The sequence below is a fragment of the Natator depressus genome, chromosome 22 (genome assembly GCF_965152275.1).
Source record: "Natator depressus isolate rNatDep1 chromosome 22, rNatDep2.hap1, whole genome shotgun sequence".
Lineage (NCBI taxonomy): Eukaryota > Metazoa > Chordata > Testudines > Cheloniidae > Natator > Natator depressus.
This window is the reverse complement of record NC_134255.1, coordinates 18,251,178-18,268,933: the sequence shown is the minus strand read 5'-3', so window position 1 is coordinate 18,268,933 and position 17,756 is coordinate 18,251,178. Positions and strand designations below refer to the sequence as shown.

The 17,756-nt window shown below is 48.8% G+C and overlaps 1 protein-coding gene across 2 annotated transcripts in view; it reads left to right on the top strand.

The window, feature by feature from the left end:
* The window catches only part of DSCAML1 (DS cell adhesion molecule like 1), a 325,499-nt gene that overhangs the window by 159,207 nt on the left and 148,536 nt on the right, over nt 1–17,756 (top strand). For both annotated transcript variants that reach the window (XM_074936884.1, XM_074936885.1), the window contains exon 4: nt 15,178–15,324. In XM_074936884.1, coding sequence (XP_074792985.1) covers nt 15,178–15,324 — 147 coding nt within the window. The remainder of the gene's footprint in view (nt 1–15,177; nt 15,325–17,756) is intronic.

The window sequence follows — 17,756 nt, the reverse complement described above, 5'->3', positions numbered from 1 at the left end:
TCTTTCCCTGAGAAGCCTCATCTCTTGAAATCTGCCACATCCCTCAGTCCACGAACTACCTCCTACACCGCAGCCCTGTCCTCTGTGAGATGCAGGGGACAAGTCTGGCACCCAGACGTGGAGGAGGCAGCTGGGCTGGGTGGTGGGAAGGCTAGGAGGTAGTTTGTTTTCGTGATAGTGACGTCTTTCCCAAAGTAAGTTCTGCATATAAATAAAACAACTCAAAAATTCTCTGCCTTGTATTAGAAGGCACCCGCTCTTCTGATAGCACTGTCTCTTTTATAGAAAGCTGCGTAGACAGATGCATTAAAACCTGATGGACCAAATTTTGCTGTCATTTACCAGTGTAAACCCACTGATTTCTGTAGCATAACTCTGGATTTACCCCCGTGAAAATGAGAGCAGAAATTGGCCCCATGATAAATAATTACCCTTAATTTAATAATTCTTTATAACCGACAGAAGACGTGGCCCCCAAGGAAGTCATTAAAAAGAGGTCTCTGTTAATACCAGTTTTAGTGAGTAATGAGCACGTACCTGTAAAGGTGGGTCCAGTTTTTGGTCATGCTCACCCACGGGGTTGAATTTAGATCAAAAGGTAGATTTTGAGAAAACAAAGCTTTTAAAAAGCAGAAGACCAATAGCAATGGTTTTGATTTAAATTAAAAAAATCCATGCAAAATTATTTGCTTAACGATGTAAAGATGCCATGTTTGCAGTGCTCACGGTGCAGCGTTTTGCTCCTGCATTAAAACCTCCAGCTGATCATGCACAAAAGAGTTGTTCTGGTACCTTTCTGAGAGGGGCAAAAAGTAAACAAACTGCATTAATGGGGAAGAGATGAGGACACTGGATAGCCTTTTGCCTGTAAACATTTACAGGAATATTTGTAATTTAGCGCAGGAAATTTGTGTTTTTCAAAATGATTGTTAACCTGACAATGTCCTTTTTAAAGTGAATAATTTATTCAATTAATTTTTCTTCTTTATATTCATTGAGTGTCCATGAACAGATTAGTTTCTTCTAGTTTTATTTGCAATTACTTGCCATACTTTTGGTGACTAATTCTTGAAATGTGGCTTGTATCCAAGCAACTGCTGGTGGCAATTTGGTGTACAAGCCATGTCATTTGGTTGGTTAGTGTTGAATTTTGACAGGGCACATAAGCTGCATTGTAATGCCTCACTTTCCAGAACTCTTGGGATAAGGTTTGGGATGTGAATAGTTGATTTTACAAAGTCAGTATTTCTTTCAACAAATATTTTCCAAGCTCTGCATGAAAAAATTGCTCCTTTCAGGGATGTTCCAGCTGCAGAACCTGTTTGCCGGTCTTCTCGTTGAAGGTGAATGCTGAAAGGGGTCAACAGACAGGCCTGGCCAATTTGTTTGAAAACCTGAACAAATATTTGCAGGACACTTGTTTGTAAAAACTGCCCAGTTTCCCAATCGCTAGCAATCCTCCAATGAAGCTGAAAAGCCGAATGTTTCCAACAAGTCAGTAGAAATAAATCTTTAAAACGATGCAGAAGTAATTGGTGGAACTCCTAGCCACAGCATAGCATTGAGCTCAGCAGGATTCAAAAATATATTAAAGAAACATATATAATATTTATATATATAAATATATTAGACATTTATATGGCTAAGCAGATCCCCCAGTTGCATAAGATAAGATAGAAATGTACCAGGGCTATAAACTTTTATGCTTCAGGACCTAAGCCAACCACCGGCTGACAGGGGTTAGAAAGAAACTTTCCTCTGGGGGAGGATTTTTCCATAAGTGCCCTTTCTGGGGTTTCTTCCACCTTACTCTGTAGCAGCTGGTGCTGGGCACGGATGGAGACAGGAGACCAAGTCAGATGGACCATGGGTCTGATCCAGTCTGGTAAACCCTGTGTTCCTGTGCTGACTAACATCTGTTCTGACCTGCAAAAGCTGGACACCCAATGTGAGCTTTCAGACGGAAAACATTTCCAAATGCCTCTGGCGTGACACGAGAGGGAGAGCGCCACCTGCAGCTGAGGTTAAATTGACCTGGCAATAATGGCTTTGCAAAAAAAGGGGATATTGCTTTGGACTAAGAACCCCTGTTGTGGTTCCTCAGCTTGCTTTATTTGAATGCAGGGTGCAGAGCTGTGTTTGGTGCAGGAGCTGAGATGTGGCAGATGGCAGCTGGCACAGCAGGGACGGTTCTTTAACTCTTTTTTTACAGCTGTTGGTAGAGGAGAAGACATTGCAGCTCTGTTGGCTCTCCTAGGCTTAAATGCAGTGATCAAAACCGAAACCAAACCTGGAGGCTAGGGGGAATGTGCATTTTTAATGCTAGATGGGATCCTGCAGTTCTTTTTTGAACCCCGAAGAGCCAATTCATTGGAAAAGCACCCACTGCTGAGCTGCAGCTCTGAAATGCATGGAATGGGATTTGTTAGGGGATTAGCATCCACAAAATAAATCTGTATTGTCTGGTTCTCAGTAGCAGGCATAGGGCCTGGCAGGGCGATAGTATCGGGCAGTAAGACCCTGCCAATGTACACGATCGCTGTGGAGACCAAGAGGTGGCATGGCCTAAGCACAGAGTTCTTTGGGGGCGGGGGGAGGGGGCGCACGCTAATGCAGGGCCCTGGATGCTGAAAGGAGAGACTTCCTGTAATAGGGACATTAAGGCAGAACAGAGCATTTGCAAATGATGAGTAATTATTGCCATCTATTAAAGGGCAGAGGTAGATGTGTTAAACCTCACATGCATCAGATGAGGTGAAACCTGAGATCATATTAAGTGGATTTAGAGACAGCTTTGGGGATCAATCATGCGAGAGGCAGAAAGTCTCTCTCTTCAGGTGAGAGGTGTGTGAAATAGCATCCGTCTTGTGAATGAGCTCAACTTTTCACTACCCAGAGCCATTTCATGGGAGGAAGAGTTCCTGTGAGTCTGGGGCTGGCTGGAAGGCAATGCTAATTAGGGGTTGCTTGCGGGGAGAAGGAAGTGTTGCAAAGCACAAGGAATAAAAGGGCCTTTGGCAATAATAGGTGGGGAGTGGTACTCCAAGGAGAGCTCTTTAACGCTGGGAGATGACAGGCCAAAAACAGGTGGAAGGTGTAAAAAGAAGGCAGGATTTACTGAACGGCTGACATTCAAACCAGAGCAATGCAGACCCAGCCTTGAGCAGGGCGTGGCATTCGTCCTACACAGTCAAACTCGAGTTCTAACACTCAGCTACAGTGTGTTGGTGGCTGGCAGTTCTCACGTTAAAACACGTATGGCCCCGCCTTTAGAAGCCTAGCAAGACTAGAAGAGCTAAGCCTGTGTGGTCTGGTTCCTAGATAGCAAATGAGGTGACAGAGCAGCTCTATGGGTGTAAATGAGGATAGAGCAGAATTGTTGTTTGTAAACGCTTTGGGGCAGAGACTTGCTCTGCATTTGGACAGTGCCTGGACTACATTTTGGGAGCTGTAGCAATAGAAATAGCAGGTAGGCGGTTGCACAGGAGTCTAACTCGGAGTCCTGGTAAAACAATACAAAAGGAACATGGCACCCATTTAACGGTTTAAAAGCCGGCTCATTGATAGGTCTCAAAATGTAACTGCAAACAGGCAATCATTGAATGGGTATGTTTCTAGTTGGGTCCTGCAGGGATCAGTTCTTGGCCCTACGCCTTTTAATGTTTTTATCAATGACCTGGAAGAAAACATAAAGTCATCACTGATACAGTTTGTAGATGGCACAAAAATTGGAGAGTGGTAAATAGTGAAGAGGACAAGTCACTGATTTAGAGCAATCTGAATCACTTGGTAATTGGGCACAAAGAAACAGTATGCCTTTTAGTTCAGCTAAATGTAAATGTGTGTATATATACATCCAAGAATAAAGAACACAGGCCATACTTACAGGATGGGGGACTCTATCCTGGGAGGCAGTGACTTGGGGGTCTTGGTGGATAATCAGCTGAACTTGAGCTCCCAGTGTGATGCTGTGGCCAAAAGGGCTCATGCGATCCTGGGATGCATAAACAAGATAATATCAAGTAGGGAGGTAATATAACCCCTGTATTTGGGATTGGCTGCTACGGGAATGTGTGTCCAGGTTTGGTGTCCTCAATTCAAGAAGGATGTTGATGATTGGAGGAGGTTCAGAGAAGAACCACGACAATAATTAAAGGATTAGGAAACATGCCCTATAGTGACAGACTCAAGGAGCTCAATCTGTTCGGTTTAGCAAAGAGAAGGTTACGCGGTGGCTTGAACACAATGTGTAAGTACCTGCATGCGACACACGTATTTAATAATGGGCTCTTGTTACACCTGTTCCGCTAGACCCGAAGATCCAATGGCTGGAAGCGGAAACTAGGCCGATTCAGACTGAAAATAAGGTGGACGTTTTTCAGTGTGAGTAATTAGCCATTGGAACAGCTGACCCAGGGTCATAGAGGATTCTCCATTACTGGCAATTTTAAAATCATGATTGGGTGTTTTTCAAAAAGGTATGCTGTCGTTCAACCAGGGAAGTCCTAGGGCCTGTGCAGTGCGCAGTGGTCCCTCATGGCTTTACAGTCTATGGAAAAATTAAAGAAGGGCAAATTAAGGCTGAGTATCTGGACAGTGAGTCTTACTTGGCTGCGGACTAGTCTGCCAAGGGGAGAGGCAGGGGGAAGGCTCATCAGCTAGGACATGGCAGAGCTAAGCAGCACGAAGCGCTCGAGGATGTGCTGCAGGGAACTGTCCTGCCTTGGCTGGGAGGAGCTGGCACCTATGTAGTCTTTTCCCTCAGCAGCTTCTCTTGTTCTGCAGTGACCTGAGCTGACCCCCACCCCCAGCAGCGCATGCATCCCACTGCGTGCCCAGTAGGTGAGAATTTCAGGGGCTGACCGTTGTGGGGGCAATCATACAGCCAGCAGTGTCTGGGCCCTCTGTGCAGCACAGCTCCCATGGCTGGCTTGCTAGCGATTTTATCTGCGGGATAAAATCTGCATTTCTCTTTCAGGGGGGTCGCCATTTCTGTTGTAGCACTTTGGGCGTAGGTGGGCCTCCAGCAGGTGCCACCGAACGACAGGGCCATTGTGGTTGGAAAGGGCTCGGAGTCGGGCAGTTCTATTTTCACTCCCCGGAACAGTTACATCCTGTTTTCAAAACCTCCTCCCTTCCTTTTTCTCTTCTTTGGTGTCATTCTCCTCACTCAGAAAATCCATTTAAATGCAATTCCATTCTTAAAACGTCCCCTTCATGCATGTCTAATGAATGTCAGGGAGATGCTTTACAATGGAGCTGAGTGGGATCCAATCTTGCAGAGTGTCTACAAGTCATTTGGAGGAAACCCTGGGAGTGCTCCCAGTTTTATTACAGCATAATTAGAAATAAAATCTTGTTGCACTAGGAGAATGAGAGATGGGTGTTAATCCTGTAACAGGGGAAGATAGAGATGTGCCTATAAAAGAGATCAAGGACAGAAAGAGAAAAGCCTTTCATGACTCCCCAATTTTCATCCCTCCTGTTTTATTTTTTTCCTCTCTGGCTCAGCATCTATTCAGTGTCACGTGCTGCTGCTGGTTGAGAGAGGACCAGTTTTTCCAAATGCCCCCAGCCCTGTGAGATGTCAGCACCCTTCCCTCCTGTTGTTCAGGGGTCGAGAACACGGGAATCCCACCTAGCACAGCAGCTGGATCCCGCGTGGTGTTGGGGGTGGGTTAATTTCTGGAGCATTTCTGCCTCCTTACTCAGTCACTGGGAGGTCAGCAGCTCGGCACGTGCATGGCAAGGGATTCTATTTAGGTCTTCAGTGAGGTCTACATTGCCTTGCTGCTCAGCTGTCTGAGGCAGCTCTGTAAGCAAGCCTCCCATGCAGGCTTCTCTCGGGCTTTGCACAGGGAGCAGTGCTCTGGCTCTGTAAGGCACCCCATCCCCAGAGACCCTACCTGCTGCCTGTGTGTATTCTGGCTACTTAGTATGCACAGGGTATTCAAATCCCAGCCCAGGCTCTTCAGAGCAAAAGTGGGTCATTCAGATGTTGCGGCCCTCTTTTTATTGTTTAAAATCACTCCCTGGAATGGTCCCTTTCAGACTAAAGTTAAAATGTGAGCACATAAAAGAACAACACCTATGGAACCGCAGCGGAATTCTTAATTGGAGCCTTAGGTTGTGCGGGCAGAAACTGCGTGGTGGAGCAGAGAGCCGAGCACTGGGCTGGCTTGAGACGGGCGCCAGTCATACGTTGGCAATCCTACAACCCTGGTCTCCAGGCGTAGCCTCCCCTTTCACATGGAGGAAGTTCTCTTGCTCAGTACAAGTCAGGTAAGTGTTTAAATGGGCACCGGTCAGTTGAGTGCTGGTGAAAGTCCCCACTGGGCACCACTGGAGATCCTCTTCTCCCCACTGTAAGGGGGAGCAGCAAGGGCACCGGCTGTGCAAACTTCCCCTGCTACATGCCATCAATATGCCTCTTCCCTGCTCTGGGCTGGCCACCCCCTGCTCGGAGTGGGTAGCTCGCTTTCCCGGTGTCTGTCTCGTATCTCGGTAGTGTACACACTGTGTACCCCAGGGCCCTGCAGAGTGAACTACCCTCTCACTCCCAGGAGATGGCCCCTTCAGGCAGGGCTGAGAGATGCACCTAGACCTCAGACTCCCAAAGCCACTGTGGAAGCAAGATGATGTTTCTAGGGCATGTTATTCTCTTTCAAGCTAAGCCTTGCTCTTCCCGGATAGAGGAGGACAGGGAGTCTTGGGTACAAAGCGTGACCCACTTACTGAGCTGGAATCAGTTATTTCGCAGCTGCCCATGAAACTTGAAGGTGGATGTGTTCTGTATGGGCGTTTGGCTGCTCTGTGCTACTCAGCCTTGTACAGCCACACAGGAGAAATATGTCGCCTTTGAAAGGGGTAGGAAACCTGCCACTGCCTTACAACCCTCCTGGGATTATGTATGCAGGGAAACATGTAAATACATCTGTCGTATATCTCGCAGTGCTTATTACATTTGCATTTGGATTAATCAATGGCTTCTATTTAACATCCATTGGATGGATGGATGGGTCCTTAATCTCTGTCTAATCTAGCCTAGCTCTAGTTTAGGTGTGTGGAAAGCTACCGACCGGCAGGTCAGCCTTCTAATTACAGTGGCTGTGCAAAGCCCCAGTTGCTGACTTGGAGGGGAGGGCTCCTTGGCATCTGGGTTGTGTAGGATCTCGAGGGAGGTAGCTGAAGGGGTGTTGATAGACTGAGACAGAGGGGTAACATGGTCCGGGCAGCAGGCCTAGAAAATAACGCCTGTGCTTGGATGCCAGGTGGCAGAGATTTTCCATTACTGCTGAGCTGGAGAACACAGACTCCCTGTCCTTCCCCAAATGACATCTACGTTGAAAGGCAGGATAGGAAAGCAGAGGTACACTGAAAATCACCAGGCTTCGTCTTCGGGGCTTCCCTGCCTCCCTCCCCATCTTTGCCCCAGGGATATATTCGTTACTTTAACCATGGCCGGAAATAGCTCCCAATGATCACCAACTGCCCAGGATGCCGTGGGATGCATATGCTCAAACTACAGCTAATTCATAAACGCTGGCACCTATTGATTCCCCAGCAGTTAAAACAGAATGCATAAGGAAATATTGGCCCCAGAGTATCAAGGGAAAGTTATCTCATTAGTCTTATGAACTATACAATGTGCTCTCTCCTGCAGCCCTGACCCCACTGTTTTTATAAATCTATATTGGATAGAGCAGGAACTGGTAACCTGTATCGATTGTAATTTTTCACTTGAAATTGGAAGGCCCCTGGAATGGATACTGTGGTTTCTTGGCCACTACAAGCTTCTGGGTCTGGAAATGGGCTTTGGCAATGCCCCAGGCTTGTATGTGCTTTTTGGAGTTGAGATACTTTCCTAATAGCCTACCAAAACATGGCCATGCATGGAGACTCCTCTGCGATCCACTCGCCTGCTCACCAAGATGCTCCTGTCTCTGTCTAGATAATCTGATCCCAAGACAAGTCACCCAATGCACAGCCAGACTGTAGTCACGCTCCCCCCACTCAGCACTGGCTGGCCATGACACCACGAGCCGAATGGCCAAACCCATATATGCCAGGCAGGGAGCTGAAGCCAGTTATCAGATGGGTGTGAAATAACAAGAGTAGCCCTTCGCTGTACCACCTTGCAAACATCAGCTAGCTCCCTGCAGCATCCCTCGGAGGGTGAAGCCAGCTCCTTTGGTCAGAGGAGAAACCTGAGGCACAGAGCAGGGAGGGGACTTGGTCAAGGCAAGTCTGAAGTGGCTGCCTCCTTCCCCAGATTTGGCTCTTTAAACCTTGCTTGAGTTGCTGTGTCCCTGTTTTCCACTCTCATGTCCTGCGGGGAGCGTGATGCATTGGATCCATCTTTTGTGATGCAGGAACACAATAGAGGGAGGATGGAGGAGTAAGAGAGGCCAGAGTCCCCTTCCCCCCCCCATCCCTTGGTAGTGGGATTTTTGGAAGGTTATTTGCAGAGGCTGGTAGTTGTGTCTAGCTCTGAGAGCTGTTAAAACAATGCAGCTTCAGTCTGGCCACAGACACACTTAATCCTCTGCTTCCTGGAAACCTTTCCCACCTCCTGGCAGGCAGAAAGATTTGACTTTATTCCACAACCATCGATGTTAATCTCGCTAGAGGAGCTGGCAATAAGTCACTTTGGGGAGGTGTCCGTTGGAGAGGTTCACATCAGTTATCGCCCACGTCTTTCCCGCCAACCAGTGTAATTCTCTTAGACAAAGTTATTTGCCCCTTTTTTAAAAATTGAAGAGATGCCATCAGGTTCTGTAGACCCTAAATTTAATGTCACAGTGTCTTTAAAATTGTGCATTGCAATGGGCAAGGTGCGGCATTACTTCCAGTGCAGAGGGGTTTTGTCTTCACTCAAGAGGATCAACCTTTGAACAGTATTAAAATGGACGAATCTACTGCACACCTGGAAGGGTTTAACATCTAAACACTCTTGTTGCTGTGAAGATAAATGATGGAACATCCATAGAACCCATGCTCCCCATTCCTGGGGAGTGCCCATGGGAAGGATGGCCTGCAGGGTACTGTGTATGCAGGTAATTGTTTCCCATCTTGCACTTACTTTCAGAGATGAAGCTCTTCCCTCCCTGATACCCTGGTCATGGAATCCCTACAGACTTGAGAACAGCTTGTACATAACTCAGTTCATACAGAACTCAACCTGTAGATCCAGGCAGAGCCACAGGCCAGTTATTGTCACTTGATAGTGAGTCTCACAATATTTGGTGGGTTTTTTTCTTAGAGCCCCAGCTTCTGCAGTCATGTGAATATGGGAGAATCTCAGCTTTCAGTGGGGAAAATAAGTTTCCAGTCCTCATGGTTGCAAGGAAAAGCTTGCAAAGGTGACCCCTGACAGCTCAAAGGATAGAAGGGAAAGAGAGAGAATCTGTTTGTTATTTTTTAAACTCTCTTGGATTTGGGGGTCGTGACTCATGATACTTCAGCCCTTGGGTTGGCAATGTGGCACATGCTAGTGACCAGCAGAGTTCCAGGTGTGGACAGGATGTGCCGTGGTCCAGGCAGTCCTGTTCCGCAGAGAGGGCTGGCTTATTAGGGAGTCCCAGGGGTGTCTGTCTCTCTCTCTCTCGCAGAATGTTTCTGTCCAATGCTGAGCAGCTCCCACATGATGCAGACCAAGAGGAGTGAAGGACTCGCTGTGCTCCTTGCAGTTGGGTCTATGGAGAACGCTGTGCATTTTGCCTTCCTTAAGCACATGAGAAGCATCAATGTGGTGCTAATGGTCCATGGGCCCTTTGTTCTGAATGGCCTGATTTTCGGGTGTTGAGCTCTTGTATTGAGCTCAGTGCCAGGCTGCCAGGCGTGATGCCATTGTCATAGAGTGACTCCAGGCAGCAGGCTGGGATAAATAGGAGATCTGTTTGCCTGCTCTGCCTACCTCCACAGACCATCCCGCCAATGCTGATTCCGTTGGTGTCCAGGGAACGTGCACCCGGATCAGGCGTTTGGAGTAGCTCTGGAAACATTCCCACCACCCCAGTGAGTTTGCTCCGGGTTTTACCCGGCACCCAGGGACTGGGGAGTTGAGTCAGGGCTGGTGAGTGCTCATGAAGCTCAGAGTGAGCCGGCAGAGTGCTCTTTGTATGTACCGGTGCCTCTGGGCTTCCATTGAAGCTACTCCCCCCAGCTGGGACCAGGGTCTGGTCGGCTGGAGAGGCGCATATCCCAGCTCCCCTTGCTGGCTCCCTGCCTTCTTCCATGTATGGAGAGTACAAGCAGCCTCTTCAACTAGCTGAGCTGCTGTCCCTTGTCTGAGGCAAGCTTCCCCGCTGGAGTCCAGTGGCTTGAGGTGGAGCCATATGTGTATTTTCTGGCCCAGCACATGGGTTACGTCCATTTGCCCTCACAGCACTCCCACCCGGCTTTGCTTCCTGTCCACCTTGCCTCTAGCAGGCTGAACTCCTGTGGCCGGCTTTCTGGCTTGCTCCCCCACCCTGGGGAGCCAGCGCCTTTGCATGGCTGGCAGGGAGGGTTCTTATAAACATATGGAGGCCATTTTCAGACCTGATGGCAGGGAGGCCAAGTGTAAATAGGTGTCAGGGCTTTATTTGTATTCATTTCATGGTAGGGGTTATTCCCCACCTGCCTTTGGTCTCCCTGGGCTTTTCTTCGCTCTCCATTGTGTGGGCTCAGCAGGTCCCTCATCCATTTCCCCCACAGCAGGCCATAATTTGATTCTCATCAAACATGCAGAACTGATGTTGCAGAAGGTCCCTCCAGAGGTTTGAACATCCTACTGCTGCTGTCTGCTCTCCCTCTCTCGCGCTGCGGGTCGCTCCAGCTCGGGAAGCCTTTGTTTCCGGAGGAGTAACACGGCGTTCTGAAAATGGTACCACAATTAAATATGCACCAAAAAATGGGGGGGGGGAAATGAGGACAGTCAGGGTTGTGGAGCAGCAGTTTGCAAGATGCAGCGACCGCTCGTTGCCATAGAAACAGCCTCCCCCCTTGCTTAAAATTCCAGTACAGCCAATATTCTGTGCTTACTGGTTTGCTGAGAGATGAAACATTAATGATCTATTTGCATTTTATTGCAATTGCACCTGTGGGGCTTTTCTTTCTTCTTTTCTTTTTTGGATCTCTGTATTAATCCCTCGATACTTCAGATTGACAGCTCAGAGCTGTGACTGCTCTGCAATTATGTGTGTGCTGCGGCATTGACTTTGCCATGTCATAACACAGAGACAAAACAACACATGCAGATTTTGGCTAATGAGCATCTAGCCCCTCCTTGTAAACACGGAGATAGAAATATCTCTTCTCTCTCCCTTCCCCTCCCCTCCCCTCCCCGGTTTTGCAAACCAGAGTGTGCAAACAACTCATTCATTGATCATTTTGATTCCTTGTCAGGTCTCCTTTTGGCTCCAGGGCCGGACATTGAGTTACTGGGTCTTAAAGACATTTTTGCATCTGGCTTTCCAGTCTCTGTGTTTATTTAGGCATTCTGTTAAGTTAGATGAAAGTTAATTGTTTATTGAAGTCACTATTTTTCTCTCTGTTACGAATCCCTGACACAGAACTTGCTCTTACTACAATTAGAGTAGGATAAATGAATATCTGGCTGATATACGGCTAGATAAATTCATGGAGTATAGGTCCATGAGTGGCTATTAGCCAGGATGGGCAGGAATGGTGTCCCTAGCCTCTGTTTGCCAGAAGCTGGGTATGAGTGACAGGGGATGGATCATTTGATGATGACCTGTTCTGTTCATTCCCTCTGGGGCACTGGCCACTGTCAGAAGACAGGATACTGGGCTAGCTGGACCCTTGGTCTGACCCAGTAAGGCCGTTCTTATGCTGAGATGGGAATGTGCCGGCTGGAGTTGGGGCTGACCATTACTCTGCCTTGTGTCGTGGTTTGCTGCTGATATGCTACGTGGTAGGAAGCCTCCTCTGAGGGCGGTCTTTGGACTAGCCTGTGAGCGTTGCTGGGTGGAGGGGGGTGGGGGGCATCAGGAAGGATCAGGGGTGTCAGGAAGGATCAGGGAGTGGGTTGTGAGTTTGTGCCAGACTGGTTTCAGATTTCTGGCCCCCTCACTTTAGAAGATCTCTACTTCCGTTGTGAGCATAAAAGATGCTCTTTCCTTTGCCTGAGTACACAACTGTCCAGGCCACTTCCAAACGGTGGAAGCTGATTCTCAAGCGAGGCCTCATCCTAGGTGCTGGCGGTTCAATGGGTATCGAACCTGTTCCCAGGTCTGTGGCTAGGGGGTGCTCTGCTGATGGATGAGCCATCTTTCAGAGGAGAGAGAAAACTGGGGTTCTGCCTGTAACGAGGCTGGTTCTGGCTGGACCCAACGGAGAGCACCAAGTCAGGACAAATCACTTCAAGCAGGGCAGTTACAGCCCAAGGCTGGGGTTTCGCTGCACACCAAGGCAAACCAAACCAGGCAAACAGAGAAGACTTTTGGTTTTACCCCACTGGCTAACCACAAGTCACACAAGCAGTTCCCTTAGACGCTCCAGTTTCCCAGTATCCCCACCAGTGCCACTCGTTATGGGGATGAATGGTTACGAAAACCAATACCCCAGTGAAAGAAAAGAGGTTCTCTCAATCCCAGCGGACCAAGCCCCAGACCCAGGTCAATATACAAATCAGATCTTACCCACAAATCACGCTGTTGCCAGTCCTTTAAAATCTAAAGGTTTATTCATAAAAGGAAAAAGATAGAGATGAGAGCTAGAACTGGTGAAATGGAATCAATGACATACAGAGACGGCAAAGTTCTTGGTTCAGGCTTGTAGCAGGGATAGAATAAACTGCAGGTCCAAATCAACAGCTGGGATGGGTCATCAGTCCTTTGTGTAGAGCTTCCGCTTGTAGCAAAGTCCCTCCAGAGGTCAAAAGCAGGATGGAAGACAAGATGGAGGAGCTGCAGCAGGTTTTTATAGTCTCTTGCCATGTGGTCTCTGCTTTCTTTGTCCCAAGGACAAGCTGTCCATCACATAGCCTGGAAACACTTCAGAGCTCTGTCCATAGGCAGATTCCTGCATGCCTGGCTGAGTCACAAGGTGTATCTGTCTTCTCTCACTGGGTCAATTGTTTAGCTGATGGTCCTTAATGGGCCATCCAGCAGGCTAGGCAGAGCTGACACCAACTTGTCTGGGGTGTCACCCAGAAGTACAGCATAAGTTTGAAATAGACAGTATAGAGCCAATATTCATAACTTCAACTACAAAAATGATACGCATATATAGACAGCATAATCATAACCAGCAAACCATAACCTCTCCATAGACCCCTTACACAACAACCTTTAGTGAGCTGTAGCTCACGAAAGCTCATGCTCAAATAAACTGGTTAGTCTCTAAGGTGCCACAAGTATTCCTTTTCTTTTTTCTTTTTACGAATACAGACTAACACGGCTGTTACTCTGAAACCTTTAGACAATATTTGCTGCAAATATAGAACAGTGGTCGCAACAGTGATCTATACAGTTACAGATTATATCAATAATGTCACACCGCCCATCTCTGGTCACAGAAGATTCCCATGGCACTGCTCATTTTCATGGCCAAAACTGGACTCAGGAAATTACATTCTACCAATATTCTCCATGCTTGTGCAGTGGTGCTATGTGGCAGCGCTGTGCTGCTAGTGAACAGCTGCCATGTCCCGCTTCAGAGGTGGCTGCATTGCAGTGGTGGGCCCAATCGTTTTGTGCTCTTTGGGGGTGAAAGGCTCTATCTAACCGTTAGGAATTCTGAGCACCATTAGAGCAGGATGCAGTGTGCTTTCCAACGGGGAAAGCCAACTTTAGCCTCTTTCCAAAGCCATTTGCTTGCCTTCCTTTGCATGCTGCTGCTAAGTTCTTCCACAGCACAGGCGTTTGCTCATTAGTATGTATTAATATTCATGGTGAATTATAAAGCGGGGACCAGGTTAATAAGTGGGCTAATGACTCCTTATTCACCTGTGCACTAGCCTGAGGCATGGACAGAGAGGCCTTACTTTTGTGCTTCAGTGCGGGAATGTCTCCTTGTGGACTCTCTCACCATTCCAGCTGGCTTGGTTTATGCTGCTTGTTACCTGCTGTCCTCTGGAATCTTCCCCCTGGTGTTCAAGTATCAACTTAAGATCCTGTTTGTTTTCACAAGCTTCTAAGTAAGCTCAGCTAATTATTGACTCGGCAGGATGGATTCCCTTTTAATTGCCACATTGCAGCACGGCACGCTGAGACTCCGCAGCGCCCTCTGAGTTTGGAGTTGCAAGCTTGCCTCTCGCCTGGCCCTGCCTTCTTTAACAAGCCACCATGGAACCACCTCTCACTCTCCTCCCAGGCCCAGGGTCTCTGGTCCCTTTCCGCACGTTAATTGGGCCTGAGTAGGGGTACTGCAGAGACGTACTAGTTTGCCCATAGTAAAATGGAGTATGATTAGACCCAGAAGTGAGGCCAGTGCCGGAGCTGAGAGTGCAGCCTTAAATTCTGTCTGTCCAGTGCATTTCGGCAGCCAGCCGGCACCACTGCTTACTCTTGTTGAGCTTTTATATTGGGAGCATATTCAATCAGATGAGGGGTATATTTTAAGTTAACTTGAAGATTGTGACCAACAAATAAGTTCTAAAATGGGCGCCTAACGCCATTCCTATGGAATGTCACGGTCCACTTATTGGGGCGCCCCCACCCCAGGTTTGCATTCTCAGGCAGATTCATCCACATGCAGAATGGTATCTGCACATCCGGCTTTCCGTCTGTGTGTGTCTCTGATCTGAACACATGCTGCAGTGCTCTCCTTTCCTGATTTTAGGTCCCCATTGAAAACTGCGGTCCCCGAGCTAAGGGAGGAGTCCGACCCTTGGTTTGTCTGGGCTGCCTAGATGCAGCAGTTGTGCAGCTCCCGAGAGGCAGCAGGGCAAGTGAAGGACCAATTTTCCCCCTTGAATTCAGCTTTGACCTTGTTCCTTTCCGTAACTTTATGCAACTTCCTGTGGGAGTTCCCTTATTTTATGGTATCTTCACTGAGAGAGCCCAGTGGTTGGGGTTCAGTATGTGCACGGGTGCATGCTTCTCTGCAGAGCAGGCATTCGCTCACCCCATCCCTGGGCTGCGTCTTACTGCCTGGTGATGCAATATGTTTAGTTTGGTCAAACACAGAGAAATAACCGGACTTTTCCCTGTCTTCTGTTTGTGTCTCCAGAAAATAGGTTTTTTATTACTTTTTATGGAGGTTTGTACATATCGGACGTGCAGAAGGAAGATGCCTTGTCCACCTACAGGTGTATCACCAAGCACAAGTACAGTGGAGAGACACGCCAGAGCAATGGGGCTAGGCTCTCCGTGTCAGGTAAGTCTCTGGATCTGAACCTGCAGCCGGCAGAACTCAGCCGTCAATCTGTGTGTGCAAGTCTGTGTCTTTAATCTTCTTATCTGGCTCCTTTCACCATGATATCAGAAGTCTCCCAAAATGGTAAAGTGTATGCACATAAAAGGACAGCCCAGGAGGTTCTAATATGACTGGGAAGTCCAGCATGAGCGCCTTGAAAGGGGCTAGATTTTCAGATGGTGCTGAGCACCCACCCTTTCTGGCATCTCAAATTAAGAATGGCCATGTTGGGCCAGACCAATGGTCCATCTAGCCCAGCATCCTATCCTTCAACAGTGGCCCATCCCAGGTGTGTCGGAGGGAATGAACAGAACAGGTAAGCATCAAGTGATCCATCCCCTGTCGTCCACTCCCGGCTGCTGGCACTCAGATTCTAGTGACACCCAGAGCATGGAGTTGCATCCCTGACCATCTTGGCTAATAGCCATTGATGGACCTATCCTCCATGAACTTATCTAATTTTTTTTTAAAATCTAGTTCTACTTTTGGCCTTCACAGCATCCCCTGGCAATGAGTTCCGCAGGTTTACTCTGCATTGTGATGAGTTGAGTCACTAGGCACTTTGGGAAATCTTGGCCATGGTTCTCTCTCTGTTTCCTCCAGTCAGCAGACAAAGGCCTTTGTATTACCTGGGTGGGGAGCGGTTTATTTGCTTTTTCTGTGGGTGTGGAGATGGTGGCAGCACTGAGAGAATGAGGATGAGTGAAAGCCTGGATGGGGCGAGGGGTGGAGAAGTGGTGGAGATGGGAACATTTTATCCTCCTGTTCATCCCCAGGAGTTCTAGATCTTGACGAGAAGAAGCCAGCACAAGTTGCCCCACGGAGGGCTTGGCTCGGGTCCCGTTTGATTGCTGCTTGTGGCAGGGTGCTGCAGGGCCCTCTTGGTTCCTGCCCCTGCTGTGCCGACAGGGTCGCTCGGAGACCCTGGGGTTCAGTAACCACTGGTGTCGTTGGTTTACGGGTTGTGCTCCTGCCAACCTTTTCACCATACACAGCTTGGGTTCTAGTGTCTGCACCTGGGAGGGAAGAGCTATTGCTCTGCTTCTGCTCCCCCACCTGGCTTCCTTCCTCCCGGCTAATAGGGTGAACAGCTGTCTCCCATTCACCAATTAGGTGCAGGTTTTCTCTAGCCAGCTCCAAGTTACTTCCTTTAATGGGTGCTGGCGTGACAGAGGGCCGAGTCAGCAATTCTTGCCCAGCACCCCGTCACAGAGCCCAACATGGGACCCACGGGGATCTGAATGGGGTAGATCTAAAACCCAAGCGCTGTGCCCTGGCCAAGCTGCCAGGACCCGTGTCTGCTGGAAGGAGCTCTTACCATGTAATAATTTATGGCTCTTGCCCTCAAAAGGTAGCAGATCAGTTATTTACATTGACTTCCATTTTCTTAGCAGTATAATGGACTTAACTCCCTCTATATATTAATTATGATCTGGACATTATAGAGTTCTTAGAGAGGGCTCTTGGTAGTACAGCAAGTTAATGCACTGGCCGTTCACCTCCATGGGCTTCTGTTCAAATCCACCAAGGTCATAAGCACACGTGAGTGGTGATTCCAGCCCACTCCTTCCTGAGCATTTTTCCACTTGGCAGAAATGACCATGGCAGTTTCTTCACAGGGTGGCAATTGCAGGGGGTGCGAGCGTTCCGGTCTGAAGGGCATTGGCAGGGCTGGTGTGGGGGAGCCCAGGGCTGGAACTGCAGGGGGTGCGAGTGTTCGGGTCTGAAGGGCGTCGGCAGGGCTGGTGTGGGGACCCCACAGCTGGAATTACGTGCAGGGGGTACTGCAGATGAGCACTGAGGGGCGTGGGCTGCGCTGTGTGTATGTGTGGGGTGTTGGGGGCTGGGCCAGGAAAGCAGGAGGCGCTGGAGGTCAGGACTGAAGTACCTAGGCAGAGGTGCATGTGGGGATCCCAGGGCTTAAGAAGGTTTTTGGGGGGTGACAGGTCAGGATTGGAGCCCCCGGCCTGAGCTGCGTCAGGACAGTTGACCCTGGCCTTTGGCACACTTTAGCAATTGTCCTCCCCTTTCCCTGCTGTCCACTGACTCTCCGCAGAGTGGTGCTGGAGGCGATTTTGTGGAGGTTAATGAGATTGGGAGTCAGCTCCTTGAACAAGGCACAGACACCCCCCCTGCATTCCTGGTCCATCATCAGGAGGTACTGGAAGAGGTGCAGGGGCTTTGGCTCAGGTCTGGCTGGCCAGAGAGGGATCACTCGAGTGGCAGCTCTCCGTGCAGAACCAGATGCAGCCGCAAGCCGCCTTTCATCCAAGTTAGCTCATCTGCCGATTGAATTGCCCACTTGTCTTCCAGCCTCGCCCCGCCCCTCCCCAAAACCTGGAAGTGAAGTACAGCTGCCAGCTGGGTAGCCCGGGAAGCCATGCAGCATGACA